The 17,587-nt window shown below is 73.3% G+C and overlaps 2 protein-coding genes across 2 annotated transcripts in view; one reads left to right on the top strand and one right to left on the bottom strand.

Moving 5' to 3' along the window:
* Positions 1-3,139: 3,139 nt before the first annotated feature.
* Positions 3,140-4,480, bottom strand: AURANDRAFT_2193 (hypothetical protein; the record flags this gene model as incomplete). The annotated part of the gene is made up of 2 exons (XM_009035877.1): positions 3,140-3,406; positions 3,608-4,480. Coding segments are annotated over 2 exons (1,140 nt in total), but the record flags the coding sequence as incomplete, so codon positions are not given.
* Positions 4,481-9,834: 5,354 nt separating this feature from the next.
* Positions 9,835-17,587, top strand: part of AURANDRAFT_71089 (hypothetical protein) — a gene marked incomplete at both ends in the record, with an annotated part of 8,661 nt that continues 908 nt past the window's right edge. Inside the window, 10 exons of the mRNA XM_009036244.1 lie at positions 9,835-10,015; positions 10,083-11,535; positions 11,661-12,062; positions 12,394-13,139; positions 13,216-13,345; positions 13,629-13,806; positions 14,868-15,223; positions 15,659-16,309; positions 16,613-17,335; positions 17,456-17,459. Of these exons, the coding sequence (XP_009034492.1) occupies positions 9,835-10,015; positions 10,083-11,535; positions 11,661-12,062; positions 12,394-13,139; positions 13,216-13,345; positions 13,629-13,806; positions 14,868-15,223; positions 15,659-16,309; positions 16,613-17,335; positions 17,456-17,459 (4,824 nt within the window). The remainder of the gene's footprint in view (positions 10,016-10,082; positions 11,536-11,660; positions 12,063-12,393; positions 13,140-13,215; positions 13,346-13,628; positions 13,807-14,867; positions 15,224-15,658; positions 16,310-16,612; positions 17,336-17,455; positions 17,460-17,587) is intronic.

Raw genomic sequence — 17,587 nt, 5'->3', positions numbered from 1 at the left:
GACCGGCCCCGCGAGCTGGCCGCCGAGGACCCGCGGTCCTCCCAGGCGTGGACGCCCGTCGCCGACGGCGCGCACTCGCCGAAGCCGGACGGCGGTGACTCGGACGACGACGACGCGCCGGACTGGCTCCGGGGCGGCGACGACGCGGCGACGCCGCCGCCGCCGGCCGTGGACTTCGACGCGCCCCTCGTCGAGGACGTGGCCCACGGCGCGGCCGCCGGCGAGGTCGTCTTCGGCGCGGGCGCGGGCCTCGACGGCGGCGGCGACTTCGAGAGCCTCTTCCACCGCGCCGCCGCCGTCGACGGCGAGCGCGACGTCGCGGGCTCCATCGCCGCGGCGCTGAGTGAGACGGCGCCGCCGGTGAACTACGGCAAGTTCGCGTCCGACGACGACGCGTCCGACGCGGCCGCGTCGCCGCGGCGGCCGCGCGGCGGCGCGCGCGACGACCGCGACGCGTCGCCGCCGCCCATCGCGACGTACGTGAACCCGCCGGCCGCCGCCGCCGGCGGCGGCGACGCGCCGCCGCCGGCCGTCGAGGAGCTCCTCAACCTCGCGAAGTCGTTCCGAGACTACGCGCGGACGTCCGCCGCCGCGGACGGCGGCGGCGCGCCGACGGACATCGCGTCGTCGCTGCGCGCGTCCGCCTGGCGCAAGGAGGTGTCCCTCGAGACGCCCGGCGCCGCGGCCGCCGCGCCGCCGCCCCCGGCGGGCGGCGCGCCCGCCGCGCCGGGCGGGCCCGGCGGCGGCCAGGACAACCTCGACTTCTTCGTCTGGCTCTCCGGCGAGAACCCGAGCGCGCCCCCGCGGCCCTAAGGAGCGCGCGGCGCGGCGCATCGGCCGAAGCACGGGGCGCCGCCGCCTGGCCTTCCCGGCACGTCGATCTCGAGCCATCTTATACAGGCTGGAGCCGCGCGGGCGCCGGTCCGTGACGGGCTGGAACGACTCGACGACGACGCTCCAGACCGTTCGCGCGCGCGGCGGGCCGTCGCCCTACGCGTCGGAGTTGGAGACGCGGGCCGGGTCGTCTGGCGAGTCGTAATTGGGATCGTTGGGGTCCGTGCACGTGTAGTCGCCGCTCGCCGGGTCGTCGATGGCGCCGCCGGAGACGCCGGCCTTGCGGACGACCGCCGGCCCGCCCTTGCGCGTGATGTTGCGGCTCGCCTCGCCGCCGCCGGAGGCCTTGGTCACGGGCGCGGCCTTGTCGCTCTTGTGGTGCGGCACGCCGTCGCTCTTCGCCTCCTTCATCTGGCTCTTCGTCCCCACTTGCTTGCTCGACATGGTCTGTAGTCGGTGCGCCTGCGTGCGTGCCGATCGCGTCGCCGCGCGCGCGGGGGGGGTTGCGGGCGTTGCGGAGGGTCGCGGAGCGGCGCGGCGGGCGGGGCGGCGTTTGGCGCGTGTCTCCAGGAGGACGCCGGCGGGCGCTTGGTCTCGGTGCAAAGGCTGGTTCTGGCAGCCCGTCAAGCTAGGTCGACAGCAAGGAGCCGATCTTGTGGACGCGGTTCAGCGAGCATCGACCTCGGCCTCGACGCGACCCTCCTCGGCGGCGCCGGAGAGCGCGAACGCGCGCGACCATGGCCCCTCGCGGCGTGACCATGGGGAAGAAGAAGCACGCGTCCGACGCGGACCCGAAGAACGCCGACTTCGTGGCCCTGCTCAGCGAGGACCACCGCCAGCCGGTCTACGCCGTCGCCTTCTGGCCGCGGTCCGACGGCGGCGCCTACCACCACCTCGCCGTCGCCGGCAGCAACCGCGCGTCGGTCTACGCCGTCGCCGCGGACCCGGAGGCGTCAACCCGCCGTCGAGCTGCGCCAGGTCTACGTCGACAACGACGACGGCGAGAGCCTCTTCTGCGCCGCGTGGTCGTGGCGCGACGCGGCGCCGCTCCTCGCCGTGGGCGGCGCGCGGGGCGTCGCCAAATTAGTGGACTGCCGCAGCGGGCGTTTGGACGTGGCGCTCGTGGGCCACGGCAACGCGATCAACGACGCGTGCTTCCACCCCGTCGACGGCGCGCTGCTCCTCACGGCGTCCAAGGACGAGTCCGTGCGCCTCTGGAACGCGCGCACGGCGGTCTGCGTCGCCGTCTTCGCCGGCGACCGGGGCCACCGCGACGAGGTGCTGAGCGTCGACGCGCACCTCACGGGCGCGGTCTTCTGCAGCGCGGGCATGGACAACACGGTCAAGGTCTGGCGCAGGGCAGCAAAAGAGAGCAAAATTCCCAACTTCAAAGGCTCATATCTCGGCCGTTTTCCACTCGTTTCGGCTGATTTTTGGACGAGCGATCATCTTTCGGAACGGCCTCGAAGCGTGGATGCTTTTTTCGGAACGCGCGCGCGCGGAACACTCACGTTGAAGCGACGTTGAATCTCTCTTATCCTGCCCAGGTCTGGCAGCTCGACGCGCCCGCCGTCGTCGCGGCCGCGGCGCGGTCCCACGAGGCGCCGCGGCCCCGCGACGGGCGGCCCTTCGCGACGGTCTTCCAGCAGTTCCCCGCGTTCTCTTCCGCGGCGGTCCACGCGAACTACGTCGACTGCGCGCGCTGGGCCGGGTCCCTCCTGTTATCCAAGTCCACGGGCAACGCCGTCGCCATGTGGACGCCGGACCCCCACGGCGACAAGCGGAGCCCCGTGGCCCGCGACGACGCGCCGGCCAAGGGCGACGGCGACCGCGACGACGCGGCCTTGGTGCTCCGCCAGTTCCATTTGCCAAACGCGGACATCTGGTTCATGCGCTTCTCCGTGGACGCGCGGCGGCGCCTCCTCGCCGCGGGGAACAAGGTCGGCCGCGTCCTCGTCTGGGACGTCGACGACCCCAAGGACGCGCCCCTCGCCTACCTCGCGCACCCCCGGTGCAACGCGGCCGTGCGCCAGGTCTGCTTCTCGCCGGACTCGCGCTTCGTCGCGCTCGCCTGCGACGACGCCCAGGTCGCGCTCTTCCGCCTCCACCCGCGGGGGGCCGCGGCCTAAAGAACAAGTTAGGTCTTCTTCGGGCGGATCTTCGCGCCGAGCGCCGCGGGCCCGCGCGGCGCGACGGCGTGGCCGCCGCCGACCTTGACGCTCGCGCCGCCCTCGCGGAGCTTCTTCACTTCGGCCTTGAGGTCCGCGATGGTCGCCGCGGCCGCGCGCGGGTCCGCGGACGAGCGGACGTCCTTGCACCGCGTCGCGAACTGGAGCGAGGTCAGCGTCTCCGCGACGTTGTCGGACGCGGGCGACGAGCAGACGATCATCATCGTCTTCGCGGAGCCGCCGACGGAGTCGGACATGAGCATGGTCAGCGGGTGGTTCCGGTAGGGCACGTGGCCCCCCGCCGCGGCCGTTAAAGAAGCGATGACGTCGCCCAGCGCCGACAGCGACTTGTTGATGGCCGTCGCCTGGGCAGCAAAAGAGAGCGAAATTCCCAACTTCAAAGGCTCATATCTCGGCCGTTTTCCACTCGTTTTGGCTGATTTTTGGACGAGCGATCATCTCTCGGAACGGTCTCGAAGCGTGGATGCTTTTTTTTGGAACGCGCGCGCGCGGAACACTCACGTTGAAGCGACGTTGAATCACCCTTTTGCTGCCCTGGCCGTCGCCTCCTTGAGCCGCTCGCCCGTCGCGCCGCTCTTGTCGACGCGCTCGGACCCGGCGAGGTCCACCAACGTAAGCTTGCCCGTGACCTTGTGGCCCGTGCGCTTGTTCGTCGAGCTAATCTCCATCATCATGACGAGGTGGCTCCGCGAGCTCTCGGAGTTCATTTTCGTCGCGTGCACCGTGCGGTTGCCGATGCCGAAGGCCAAAGCGTCGACGAGCGCCTTGGCGTCTGCCACCTCCCGGGATTTCGCGCCCTCGACGTGGACGAGGCCCGTGGGCGAGTGCTCCGCCAAGGTAATCTTCAGGTGGGGCTGCTGGGGCGAGGTATTTAACAAGTCCACGAGCTTGTCGCAGTAGACCTCGAACATGGACAGCGTCACGGTGCAGTCGCACTGCGACGTCCGCCCCTCCAAGATGTCGAAGACGGCCTCCGCGGACCGCGGCGCGATGCCCGCTCCTTCCAACACTCTCCCGTCGGGCCCGAGCGTCGCGCCGATGCGCGAATCCGAGCCCATGGTGAACGTCTTGCCCGATCCCGTCTGCCCGTAGCAGAAGAGGCACACGTTGTAGCCGTCTACCGTGGACGTGATGAGCTGCTTGACGTCCTCGAAGAGCCGCGGCTGCGAGTTCTCGGCCCCGGCGCCGTCGAACACGAAGTCGAACATGAATTTCTTCTTCTCGCCCTTTTCTTTCGCGGGTAGCACCGTGAGCGACCCCTCGCCGTCCTTGACGACGGCGGACTCGCCCGCGCCGCGGTCCCGCTCGAACTGCGCCAGGGGCCGCACGCGGCACAAAACCCGGATCTTGCCCTTCATGTCCTCGATCTGGTTGTGGAGCTTGCGCCGCATCATCGACTCGCGCGTCAGGTCTTGGTCGAGCCGCGCGTTCCTTTGTTCGAGCGCCCGGAGCTTCTCGACGCCGTCGGACGCGTCCTCGAGCGACGCCCTAGTCAGCGACAGCTCGTCCATGGCCGCGGCCAGGCGGCCCTCGTAGGACTCGGTCGTCCCCGCGAGCCGCGACGCCGCGCGCTCCGCCGAACACCGGAGCGCGTCGCCGCACGCCTCCGCGGCGGCCGCGCGCTCCGCGGCCGTCGACGAGCCCGACGCCGACGACGCGGCGAGGCTCTTGTGCTGCGCCGCCTCGGCCTGCGCCGCGTGGAGCGCGCGCGACAGCTTCGTGACCTGTGTGCAAATCAACCACTGGTTTGGGACGTCCCGACCAAACTTTGAAATTCTCTAGCTCGGTCAAATCGACGTCGATTCGGCTGATTTTTGGACGGATCGATCGCTCTCGTCGAGTTCTCGAAGCACTGCGGAAGTGCTCGTGTCAAAACATTCGAATACGCTCACATTGAAGTCGATTTGAAGATTTGATTTGCACACAGCTTCGTGACCTCGTCCTCGTGCTCCTTGCGCCGCGCGGACTCGTCCGCGCGCCGGTCGATGTCGTCGCGGGCCTTTTGCCGCTCGTGGTCGTCCTCGAGCTTCTTGAGCTGGCGCCGCGCGTCGTCGCCGCGCTCCCGGGCGGTCTTCGTCTGCTCCGCGAGATCCGCCTCGGCCTTGGCGAGGCGCTCGCGCGCCGCGGCGAGCTCGCCGCCGCGCGACGCGTCGGACTCGGCCTTGGCGTCGCGCACGAGCTGGAGCTCGCGCGCCGCCCCGGCGGCCTCGAGCTCCTTTTGCAATAGGTCGGCCTTGAACTTGAGCGCCTGCTCGCGGACCTCGTTGAGGTTCGCGGCCGCGCGCTGCCGCGCGGCGTCGGCGTCCGCCGCGGCCTTGGCCGCGCCCTCGCAGCGCGCCCGGTCGCCCGCGGCGGCCTCCCGCAGCGCCACGAGCTCGCCGCGGAGCTTCTCGAGCTCCGCGGCGCCGTCGCGGCGCGCGCGGTCCGCCGCGGCCTCGGCGTCGCGCGCGCGCGCGGCGTCCTCGTCGCGGCGCCGGCCCGCGGCGGCCTCGTCGCGCTTGCGCGCGTCGCCGAGCTGGGCCGCGAGCTCGGCCTTGATCGCGTCGGCGACGACCCGCGCCTGGCGCGGCGCGGCGACGGCCTCGTCGAAGCGCCGGAGCGTGTCCTCGAGGCCCTGGCGGACCTCCGCGGCGCGCCGGCCGTCGCCGTCGCGGAGCGCGGCGGCGAGCTTCTCCTCGACGGCGCCGCGCAGCTCCGCCTCGCGCTTCCGCTCGTCCCGGGCGGCCGCGACCGCGGCCTCGGCGACGGCCATCTTGGCCCTGTGCGCCTCCTCGAGGGCGGACCGCCGCTCGTCCGCGCCGGCCGTGGCCGCGAGCGAGAGGAGCTGCTGCTCCAGCGCGCCGCCGCGCTGCTCCGCGGCCGCGGACCGCGCCGCCGCCGCCTCGAGCGCGGCCTCGGCGCGCGCGGCCTCGGCCTCCCGCTGCTTGCCGGCGTCCTCGGCACTCTCGAGCTTGCGCCGCAGCGCGTCCCGCTCGGCGTCCGCGCGCCGCGACGCCTCGGCCTCCCGCGCCCGGAGCGCCTCGGCGTCCTTCGCCAGCGCGTCCCGCTCGGCCTCGGCGCGCGCGCACTTGGCCTCCCAGGAAGAGGCGTCGCGCCGCGCACCGTCGAGGTCCGCCTGCCGCCGCGCCTCGTCCGTCCGGTGCGCCTCGATCTTCTTCTCCAGCGCGGCCTTGGCCTCGCCGCAGGCCGTCTCCCAGGCGGCGACGCGCGCCGACAGCTGGGACTCGACGGCGTCGCGGCGGCTCCGCTCCTCGGCCTCGCGCGCGCCCGCGGCCGGGTCCGCGGCCGCGGGCGCGCCCACGGCCGCGGCGGCCTGCCGCGCGGCCTCGAGGGCGACGGCCATGGCCGACGCGCGCGCCGCCGCGAGCGCGGCGGCGTGGGCGTCGGCCGTCGACGCCTTCGCGGCCTCGAGCGCGGAAACGGTCGCCCTGGCGTCTTCCAAATCCGCGCGGGCCTTCGCCGACGCCGCCTTCTCGCGCTCGACGTCGCGGAGCGCCGCGTCCAGATCCGCGCGCGCGCGCCCGAGGTCGCCCTCGGCGCGCACGGCCCGCTCGAGCGCCGCCTCGCCGGCGGCCGCGGCGCGCGACCGCGCGCGCTCGACCTCGTCCGCGCGCGCCTGCGCGCCCGCCGCGAGGCTCGCGGACCGCTCGCGGTCCGTCGCCGCCTCGTACTGGAGGCTCCGCAGCTCGCCCGACGCCTTGTCCGCGAGGCCCTGGGCCGCGTCGAGGCGCGCCTTCAACGACGCCGCGTCCTGCTGCGCGAGCGCGAGGCGCCGCTCCGCGCGGTCCGCGCGGTCGCGCGCCTCGTCCGCGTCGTGGCGCGCCGCGGCCGCGCGCTGCTCGCTCTCGAGGCGCGCGCGGTCCGCCTCGAGGTGCCTGTGCCGAAACCAAATCTTCAACCCGACTTCAATGTGCGCATAATCGAACGGTTTGGACCAGACTCTTTCGCTGTGCTTCGAGAACTCGACGAGAGCAATCGATCCGTCCAAAAATCAGCCGAATCGACTTTGATTTGACCGAGCTAGAGAATTCTCAAGTTTGGTGGGGACCCCCCAAACCAGTGGTTGGTTTCGGCACAGCGAGGTGCTTGAGCGTCTCCCGCGCGTCGCGGAGCTCCGCGAGCTCCCGGTCGAAGTCGTCGCGCCGCGAGTTGGGCGTGCCCGCCGCCGACGGCGGCGCGGCCGGCGGCGGGTCGGGCTTCTTCTTCTTCTTCGACGACGGCGCGCCGACGACGGGCGCGCCGATGTCGATGGAGTAGGGCGACGTCGCCGCGTTTCCCGCCGCGGCCGTGTTCGGCGTCGTCGGCGGCGGCGGCTTCGGCTTGGTCTTGGGCGCGACGGACTTCAAGAACGCGACGCACGCGTCGTGCAGGCCGCTCTCGGCCGCGTAGCCCAACGCGTCGTAGCCGTCGAAGTCGACGGCCGCGGCGTCGGCGCCGTGCCGCACGAGGTCCTCGCAGACGGCCGTCGCGCCGGCGTCCGCGGCGTACATGAGCGGCGTCGCGCCCGTGTGCAGCTCCGCGACGTTCGGATCGGCCCCGAAACGGAGCAGCGCGACGACGGCCGGCGGCGACAGCGTGGCGCCGTTGGACATGTAGTGGAGCGCCGTGGCGCCGTTGGGCAGGCGCGCGTTGACCTCGGCGCCCTGGGCGACGAGCAATTCCACGAGGTCGCCCGCGCCGTACTGCGCGCAGAGGAGCAACGCGGTATCTCCCGTCTCGCCGTCGACGATCTGCGTCTCCTCGATGTCCGCGGCCCCGGCGGCGGCTCGCACGGCGTCCTCGACGCCGGCCATGCCCTGGCCCCAGTAGGGGAGGGCGTCGCGCAGCAGCGCCAGCAGGCCCCGCGACGCGTCGACGTCGATCTCGACGCCCGGCGACGGCGACGGCTCGGGGAGGCCCTCGTAGGGGCGCGGCGTCCGCGTCGTCGGCTGGTCCAGCGCCGCCTCGGCGTCGGCGACGACGTCGCTCGGCTCGTAGTTTGTGAGGAGGTCGCGCTCGCTCTCCGTGTAGAGCTTGCGCGCGATGGAGTTCGACCGGTCCGCCGTCGCCGGCGCCTGCTGCGTCGCGCCGCCGTCGTCGTCGGCGGCGGCGCCGAGGCTCGGCACGGACTGCGAGCCGGCGAGCGACTGCTGCTCCTCCTGGAGCCTGCGGATCTCCTTGACCCCGGCGCTCGCCATGGGCACCGGCCGCGGCCAGCGCCGGCGGCCGCTGGCTGCCCCACGACTGCTTCGAACGGTTCACTCACTTCTTGAAAGTTCAACAGTTCGATTCAATAAATTCAAACGACTCGTGAACGATGGGCTGCGTCTGAAGCCGAACGATTGGCTGCCTCTGAAGCCGAGCGATGAGCGTCCGGTCGCTGCTCACGTCGGACCATGATTGGCGGAACCGTGTTCAGAAGCGCGGGGGTGCGTCTGAGGCGGGCGCCCCGAAGCGCGGGGGCGGGTGGCCGCAGGAGCACGGCCGCGGCTTCCGCCTAAGCCAAGCGACGACTCGTGATCAAGACTTTTGGAATCCCGGCGACGTACAAACGCGCTACGGCGCCCCCCCAAAAGACCACGTCTTCGGCGGGGGCGCCCAGGTCGTCGCGGCCCTCGCGCCGGACCGCTTCGAGGACCGGCCGCGCGCGGCGACGACGTGGGCCTGGGCCGAGGAGGTCAACGACGGCGAGCTCCGGCGCCGCGCGCGCGACGCCGCGGCGGCGAGGGCCGTCGACGACGTCGTGGCGGCGCGGGAGGCGGCGCCGCTGGAGAAGCTGCGGCGGAGCGTCGCGGCGCTGAAGTTGGCCCGGGGCCTCGCGACGCGCGCGCGCGTGGGCGAGCTCGAGGACGCGACGCGGACCGCCGAGGCCGAGGCCGCGGCGCGCCTCGCGGCGGCGGCGGCGCGCTACCGCCGGCCGACGTCGCCGGCGCGGGCGCCGGTCCACGGGGCGCTCTGCGGCGCGCGGCGGGGGATCGCGGGCCCCGCGGAGGTCCTCACGGGCGCGCGCCGTCTGGCGCCGGGTGACAGCACACACGCGAGCGTAGACGGCTCGGCGCTGCCCTTCGACGACGCGCTGGCCCTCGCGCGCGAGGCGCTGGCGCTGCGCGTCGACGGCGACGGCGCTATTTCGCTCGCGGCCGCGACGGCCGAGCTCCGAAACCGGCTGGAAGTCGCCAAGGGCGACGTCCGGGGGGCGCTGGCGTCCTGCGGCGTCGACGTCGGCGCCGCCCACGCGGCGCGGCTCGTCGAGTCCGTCGGCGGCGGCGTCGGGAGCGACCGGGTCTCGGCGCTCGCGCGCGCCGTCCTCGCGGCGGACCGGCCGCCCGCCGTCGAGGGCCTGGCGGGCTACGCGAGCGCGGCCCTCGACGACGCGCAGCGGCGGCGCGAGGCCCACCGGTGCCTGCTGGTCGCGGACGTCGACGAAGCGCCGAGCCCGTCGTCGCCGTCGCGGCGCGGGCCCGGCGCGGCCGCGGCCGCGGTCGCCGCGCGCGCGACCTTCGCCGACGACACGGTCGCCCACTTCGTCTGCGACGACGGCGGCGCCGCGGGCCCGCCGCGGCCGCCGCGCTACGAGCCGCCGCCGACGCAGCTCCGGCCGCGGACGCCCGGCGCGGCCCCGCCGCCGGGACGCGGCGCGGACCTCGCGCGCGAGGGCCGGGCGCTCAACGCGGCGCACGCGGCGCGCAACGCCCGCGCGAGCCAGGGGCACAGCGCCTTCTCGATCATCTAAGGGTTGGTGATGAAATACTTCAACGCCAACGTTGAAGCAGCGCGCTCGAGGCGCGTGCCAGACGAAGGACCTTCACCAAGGCGCCCTCGACTGCAAGCGATGCGCGTCGCGGCGGCTCCGATGTTCGCGCTCCTCTTCCCCCGGGCCGGCACGGCCTTCCGCGCCCTCGGTCGCGCGCAGCCGCGCCTCCGGGCGTTGGCGTCGTCGGCCGCCGCGGCGCCCGCGGTCATGCCGCCGGTCACCCTCCTGTCGGGCTTCCTCGGCGCGGGCAAGACGCAGCGTCCTGCGGCCGTGACGATTTTCGAGAGCTTTCGACGATGAAACATCGTTACCGACGCGCTTGGTAGGCAAGACGTCCATGCTCACGGGCATTTTGGACAACCGCGACGACCTGCGCGTCGCCGTCGTCGTCAACGACGTCGCCTCCGTCAACGTCGACGGCGCCGTGATCCGCAAGGAGCTCGTCGGCGTCGACGAGACCGAGGTCGAGCTCCTCGAGCTCCAGAACGGCTGCGTCTGCTGCGGCGCGTCGGCGCTGGAGCTCGCCGGGAACGTCAAGGACCTGGTCCGGGTCGGCGCGGACCGCGGCAAGCCCTTCGACCACGTCGTCATCGAGATGTCCGGCGTCGCGGACCCGAGAGCCGTCCAGTACAATCTGGAGGACGGCGGCGTGGCCGTGGACCGCATCGTCACGGTCGTCGACGCGCCGGCCTTCGCGGAGCAGTGGATGTCCTGGGACAGTATGGAGGACCGCGTCGCCGACGACGGGCCGCCGCCGGACCCCTACCACGGCGTCGTCGAGGCGCGCAAGGCGGCCCTCGCGTCCGTCGCGGACCTCGAGGCGGACCCCTGCGCGGCGCAGCGCAAGGTGACGGCGCTGCTCGTCGCGCAGGTCGAGGCCGCGGACGCCGTCGCCATCAACAAGGTCGACATGGCGTCGGCCAAGGACGTCGAGACCGCGAGTCTCACCTGCGCGGCGCTCGTGCCGGACGCGGACGTGCTCGTCACCGAATTCGGGCGGGCGGCGCTCGCCGACCTGCTGCCCAACGTCGCGACGCCGGCGCCGGCCGCGGGGGAGGCGTCGTCCCGCCGCGCGGACCCGGACTGCGCGTCGGAGGCCGACGCGGCGCACGACCACGACCACGACCACGACCACGCCGCGCCCGCGCCGCTCACGGTCGACGCGCTCGGCGTGTCGTCCTTCGCCTACGAGAACCACGAGCGGCCGTTCGACTACGCGAAGCTCGTCGGCCTCATCAAGCGGTGGCCCATCCCCCAGAAGGACGTGCTGAATCTGGACGACGTCAAGCCCGGCGGCGCGGGCGTCCCCGGCGTCGAGAGCGCGTGGGAGGCCGTGCTCCGGTCCAAGGGCTTCGCGTGGCTCGCGTCGCACCCGAACCGCGCCATCTCCTGGGCCTTCGCGGGGAAGCACTTCGCGCTCGAGGACGCGGGCGACTGGGACGGCGCGACGCCGCGGTCCGAGATCGTCGTCATCGGCGTCGACATCGACGAGGCCAAACTCCGCGCGGACCTCGACGGCTGCCTCGTCGACGACGCGCAGCTCGAGGCCTACCTCGAGCGCGACCGCGCGGCCGGGCCCCGCTTCGACGTCGGCGCGGCCGTCGAGTGCAACCTCGGCGGCCCGAACGGCTGGACGCCGGGCACCGTCGTCACCCACAACTACATCGAGGAGGGCTGGGACGCGCCCGTGCCCTACCAGGTCGAGCTCGGCGACGGCACGCTCATCTTCGCGCCCGCGGACTCCGACGAGGTCATCCGCGCGTCCCTCCTCAACATCGAGTCCAAGAAATAAGCGTGCTGGAAGTTTTCGATGGCGCCACGGACGCTTCAATGTGCAAATTTGCCACAAGCAAGCTCTGGCTTCACTCGATCTTGACGCCGGCGATGGCAGCGTTGCTCTCGAGAACAAGTGCGCTGCGGCCGCTGCTCCGCGCCGCGATGCATCGCCGCGCCTTCGCCGCGCCGGCGACGACGGTGCGGTCCGAGGCGCCGCTGTCGACGACCTTCCCCGCGAAGATCGAGGAGCGCCGCGAAGTCTCCGTGCTCGGCCTGCCCCTGGCCGCCGTCGACGTGCTGCTGGCCAAGGGCGGCGCCCTCTTCGACGGCCTCGACGACGGCGTCACGGGCGTCGAGCGCGACGCGTTCCTGCAGCTCCTCGAGAACGAGGTGGCCATGCGCGGGCTGTCGTGCGATTTCGCGGACCTCGACGGCCTGCTGCGGGAGCGCGCGGCGCCGGGGGACGAGCACCTGGCGCGGGAGACGCTCGACGAGCTGCTCGCGGGGCTCAAGGGCTCCATCGCGAACCTGTGAGCGCGGCGGCGCCAATTCGCCGCGCGCGCGGGCCCGCCGCCGGGAGCCGGTCGACCGACCGCCTCCCGCCGGCGCGCCTCCGCCAGGGGCGCGATTTTATAACTGTCTGGTATTGCCCGGGGTCGACGCGCCGCACCTCCGCGCGGCGGCCTGCATCTGGCGTTGAATCTGCTGGAGTAGCGCGAGGCGTAGCGCGCCTCGTAAGTTCAACACACTGCAACGTTCGGGTAACACCATCCTGAGTCTGGGCGGCCTCGGGCAGCATTGGCCACCACCAGGCCTGCCGTCGTCTGGCCGCGCGATGCGCGTGCTTCAGCTGACCCAGAGGTCGGGTCTCCACCGAATGTGTGACGTGCGCATCGACGTCGACGACGCGGAGCCGAAGCTCCAGCCCCTCAACGGCTCCTTGTCGAGCGACTTCAAGGATTATGGGGCCGCCCTCGTCGCTAGCAAGATGACGCCGGCGCGCGCGCTCGCCGTGCTGGGCGCGCTGCGGGCCGACGGCTGGCGTGTGCTCTCCAGCGATGTCTACCACCTCGGCCCCGGCGGTCCGGACCACAAGTACGCCGACGAGGTCAGGACGTTCATCATGGAGTTGGACGAGTCCGGCGGACACCGGACGCCCGACCGCCACCGCCGGCGCACGGTCGTGCCCGCGCGGGAGATCGAGGCCATCGACGTGCCGTCGCCGCGGCCCGACGCCGCCTCGCCGACCAAGGCGGGCCCGCCGCCGGTCCCCGCCCCGAGCGCCGCGCCGCCGCCGCCCGCGCCCGCGCCGCCGCCCGCGCCCGCGCCGACGCCGCCGCCCGTGCCCGCCGCCCTCAAGGCGCAGCTCGCCGAGGCCGCGACCAAGGACGCGCCCGCGGACGCCGGCGACGCCGCGGCGCCGCCGACGGTGGCGCTCGGCGGGGGCTCGGGGCGCAACTTCATGGAGACCCTGCGCGAGGGCAAGCGCAAGGAGGCCGAGGACAAGGCGAAGATGCTCGCCGCCATGACGCCGGAGGACCGCGACAAGTTCCTCGCGGCGGAGGAGGCGGCGGACGCGCACGACAAGCTGAAGAGCAAGCACCAGCGTCCTGTGGCGGTGACGATTTTCGAGAGATTTTGACCGGGAAAACGAAGAGAAATCGTTACCGACATGCTTGGTAGGCAAGCACGCGAACCGCCTCGCGTCGACGTTCAAGAGCTCGGGCGCGTCCCTGTCCTTCCGGCGCGGCGGCGCGGGCGGCCGCGGCGGCCGCGGCCGCGGCGGCCGCGGCGCGGCGGCGTCGCCGTCGTCGTCCTTCCTAGGCGGGGGGCCCTAAGGGGACGACGGCTCACGCCTTACGCCGGCGGAGGGAGGTCACGGACGCGCCGCCCTTGGTCCCGCCGAGCGGCGCCGTCGTCGCGGCGAAGCGGTCCGCGGCGACGTCCGCGAAGAACCGCCGCTCCCCGCCGACGCGGTGCGCGTAGCCGAGCACGGCCGCCGGGCCGTCGCCGTCGACGGGCGCGAAGGCGTCGAGGGCCGCCGCGAGCGCCGCGTAGTGCGCCGACTCGTAGAGGAGGTCCGCGCCGACGACGAGGTCGAAGGGCCCGCACTCGGCGAGCGCCGCGGCGTCGGCCGCGTCGCCCCAGACGAGCCGGCGCGCCGCGCAGCGCCCGCCCGCGGCGCCGTTGAGCGCGACGTTCGCCGCGAGCCAGTCGAGCGTCGTCGCGCGGTCCGCGTCGTGCTCCGCGAAGCGCGTCGCGAGCGCGGGGTCCGTGAGCGTGACGTCGCAGCCGCCGGCGACGCCGAGGCCGATGCCGAGGAGGCCCACGCCCGAGCCGAGCTCGAGGACGCGCGGCGCGCGGCCGAGCGCGGCGCCGAGGTCGGGCACGACCTCGGCGAGCAGGTGCCGCAGCAGCGGCAGCGCGCAGGGCCAGAGCTTCAGGCCGCTGCGGTCGGCGACGCGCCGGCCCGTGCGCTCCTGCGCGACCGGTTGCTCGAAGAGGTGCTGGCGCAGGAGCACGTGGTGCGTGCCCGTGATGTCGATGCGCTGCGGCGGGCGGCGCAGCAGCGATTTCATCTGATGCCGATGCGCTGCGGCGGGCGGCGCAGCAGCGATTTCATCACCCCAAGATCTCGAGCTCCATCGCACACACGATCCCCAAGATCTCGAGCTCACACTCTTGTGGCAGGGCTCGGACAAAAGAGTCGCGCCGGAGGTGTATGGGCGCGCGCGCGCGCGGGACCTAAGAGAGCCCGGGCGGGCCGACGCGGGAGACGGCATAGGAATATCGCTTGTCGGCACCTTCGGACACGACGCCGAGGCCTACGCCGTTCGAACGACGTCTTCGCCGCGCGCGCGCGCGGACCCAGGCCAACTTTCCGGCTTCCTCGGCGCTTCGGAGCCGGAAGTCGTCCCGTTGCGACGCAACCAAGGCGCGCTCTCCGGCGCCCAGTACGCCACTTCCGCCCCCTCAGTCGATCGACGGTTACCCTGCACGCGGTACAACGCCTCGCGCTACGGCGGTGACGAAACGGCGGCGTCGCTCGGGCGCTCGTTTACGAAGAAGAACGTTCGCAGCGCTTCCGCGCCGCGCGAACGCAACGCAAAGCCACCCCTGCCCCGTCGCCGCGCCGCCGCCGCCGCCGCGGCACTCCTTGGCCCGCGCGTACACGCGACAAAGCGACGCCGCGCCGTCGGGGCCGTCGACGAGTGCCGCGACGACGCCGGCGGCGGCGCGACGTCGCTCGGCCGAGACGCGCGACGACACCCCCGGCTCGCGACCGCGGCGACGGATCCGCCCTCGCCGTCGACCGCGACGGCCCCTCCCCGCAGGTCGCCATGGCGCGCGTCCCGACGTCGATCCTGAGGCACAAGGTCACGATGATCTCCGTGCGTCGATCCGTGCGCCGGATGGTCGCGGAGCTGCCGCAGAAGGTCCGGTCCTACGCGAAGCCGAGCCCCTGCGGCCTCTACTACCCGCGGCCGGCGACGAGCGACGGCATGAAGCCCTTCGTCGAGGTCGAGATCCTCAGCCCGCCGCCGCGCGCCGCGGTCGCGGCCGCGTTCCTCGACGACCTCAGCGCCGACGCCATCGACGACCACGTCGCCTGGTCCGAGCGGCTCCAGGACCGCGAGGCCGCGCTCCAGCGCGAGATCGAGAAGCAGGCCGCGCGCGACGCCGCCGCGTCGTGGGCGTGGCCCTGAAGGTGCGCCGGGGACGGGCCGCCGCGCGACGACCCCTCGTACGCAGCCGGCGCCCCCCGACGGCGCGAGCCCGCCGAGACGCGCGCGCGCGCGTCGTAAGCGGGCATGTACACAGCCAACGAAAACGGCACGGAGACACGCGCGCGCGTCGTGAGCACAGCCATTTTCCCAACCAAAACGGCACGATCGGCCGCGTATCCTCCGGACGAAGCAGCCCCGGGCCAAGCTTGGAGAGCTTCTCCCGGGTCGGGCGGCGCCACCATGGTGTCGGAGCGGCGCGATGCGCCGTCCGTCTTGCCGGCGGTCGCTCGGCCGGCGAGCTCCTACGAGCCCGTCGAGGCCGAGGTGCGGCCCGTGGACGTGGACCTCGAGGAGCCGGCGCCGGCGCGGCGCGTGTCCGTGACGGCGCCCCCGGGCAGCGCGCCGGGCATGAGCCTCCGCGTGGAGGTCGACGGGCTCGAGAGCCAGGTGCCCATCCCCGCGGGCGTGCGCCCCGGCGACGCCTTCGAGGCCGAGATCCCCGGCGCCGCGCCCCCCGTCGTCGTCGCGACGGCCGTCCCCTCCGACGAGGAGGTCGCGGCCGCGCTCCAGCGCGCGGAGTGCGACCGCGCCATCGCCGCGCTCGACGGCGCGCGCCTCGTGTCCGTGGCCGAGCGGGGCGGGCCGGCGCCCGCGCCGCACCTGACGCTCGCGGAGCAGAAGCTCGTCAACTACCGCTGGTCGATCAAGTGCTTTGCTTTGGTCGACGTGCTCGACACGTTCCTCACGTGCCTCGGGCCCGTGGGCGACTGGGGGCCCGTGGCCCTCTTCTTCATCCTCGGGCCCATCTGCGGCTACTTCGGCGCGCGCCAGCTCGACCACCGGAAGGCGACCATATACCTCGCGTTCTGCCTCCTCAAGTCGCTCTACGTCCTCGTGCTCTTCGCCGTCTACGCGACCAACGCGCTCTACCTCCTCGTGCTGGCCGTCCAGCTCTGGGTGACGAACATCGTCTACAAGTTCTGGAAGCTCCTCGGCTCCGTGTCGTCCGCGCGCGCGAAGCAGCTCACGTCCGACGAGTACGCGCGCCGGTCCCAGATGGTCTTCTACTAGGCTCGGGGGTTTGGCTTCTTTTTGCTTCCCCGTTACGTTCGGTCTCGTCTCGCGGGGGGCGGCTCCCGGCGCGCGTGGCGTTCGCGGCTCGGACCGGAGCGCTCGATTCGAGTGCCTTTTGCGGCTGCGCCCCCGAGCCGACGGAGCACCGCAAATTGAACGTTGGTGCAACCGGCGACAAGCAGGCCTCGTCACCCGCTACGTCGAACTGCGTCCCGACTGGAACCCGAACTGGCCTTGTTATTTGAACGCATGGAGTCCATACCCCACGTGAGCTCCAGCGGCGACATCCTGTCGCTCGCCGACCCGTCGAGCGACCCGTCGCTGGCCGAGCGCGTCGGCCGTGTTCTGCCCCGCTTCAGCAGGCAGAACAAGTCCAGCAACTGCACGCTCGAGGCCCAGGGCCGCGTCGTCCGCTACGCGGCCGGCGGGAAGGCGCCGGCGCTCGCGGAGATCGACGTCGACGGCGGCCGCTGCGAGCTCGAGGTCCTCGACTGCGGCTTCGCGCTCGGCTTCGGCGCGCTCGTCCCGAACGGTCCCTGCGCGGCGCTCGCCGCGGGCCAGCTGCCGCACTGCTTCGGCGGCGGGTGCCTGCTGCGCGAGTCCGGCGACTGGATCGCCGGCGGCCGCGCCGTCGCGTCCACGGGCGAGTCCTACGAGACCTTCCGCGACGGCGACGTCGTCGTTCTGACGCTCCGCGGCTCCGAGCTCTCGATCAAGCGCGTGCGGCCCGCGTGCGGCGGCGCCGTCGTCACGGAGCTCGGCGCCGTCGCCCAGGCGACGGCGGGGCCCCTCCGGCCCTACGTCTTCCTCCGCGGGCTCGAGGGCGCCGCCGTCGCGCTCCGTCCCAAGAGGGGGCCCTGGCGCGCCGCGGGCGGCGACCGCGCGGCCTACCCGGCGGCCTTCCACGGCGCCGCGCTGGCGCTCGACGAGGCGGCGACGGCCAAGGTCGGCTTCTCCTTCCCCGCCGAGCTCCTCGAGGCCGTCCTCGCGTTCAACGACTGGTGCGACTTCTACTGAGCGTCGGCCACCATCGGGGGTTCCAAGCCACCAGGGCGCCGGCGAAGAAGTCGCCGGCCGCCCCGGTCGCCCCCGGCCTTTTATTTTATACAGTTTTTTCGTAGCATCGTCGCGACGCGAGCTCGCTCGTCCGCCCGAGCCGGCCCCGCGGGGAGCTCGAGTCGAAGGACCTCATTAGGCCGCCGGGCGCGAACCCCGCGGCGGCGCGAGGTTGGCGTCGAGCTGCTCGAGCCGCG

This window comes from Aureococcus anophagefferens (genome assembly GCF_000186865.1).
Source record: "Aureococcus anophagefferens unplaced genomic scaffold AURANscaffold_4, whole genome shotgun sequence".
In the NCBI taxonomy this organism is placed as follows: domain Eukaryota; class Pelagophyceae; order Pelagomonadales; family Pelagomonadaceae; genus Aureococcus; species Aureococcus anophagefferens.
Note: the sequence above shows the minus strand (reverse complement) of the source record. Positions and strands in the feature narration are given on the sequence as shown.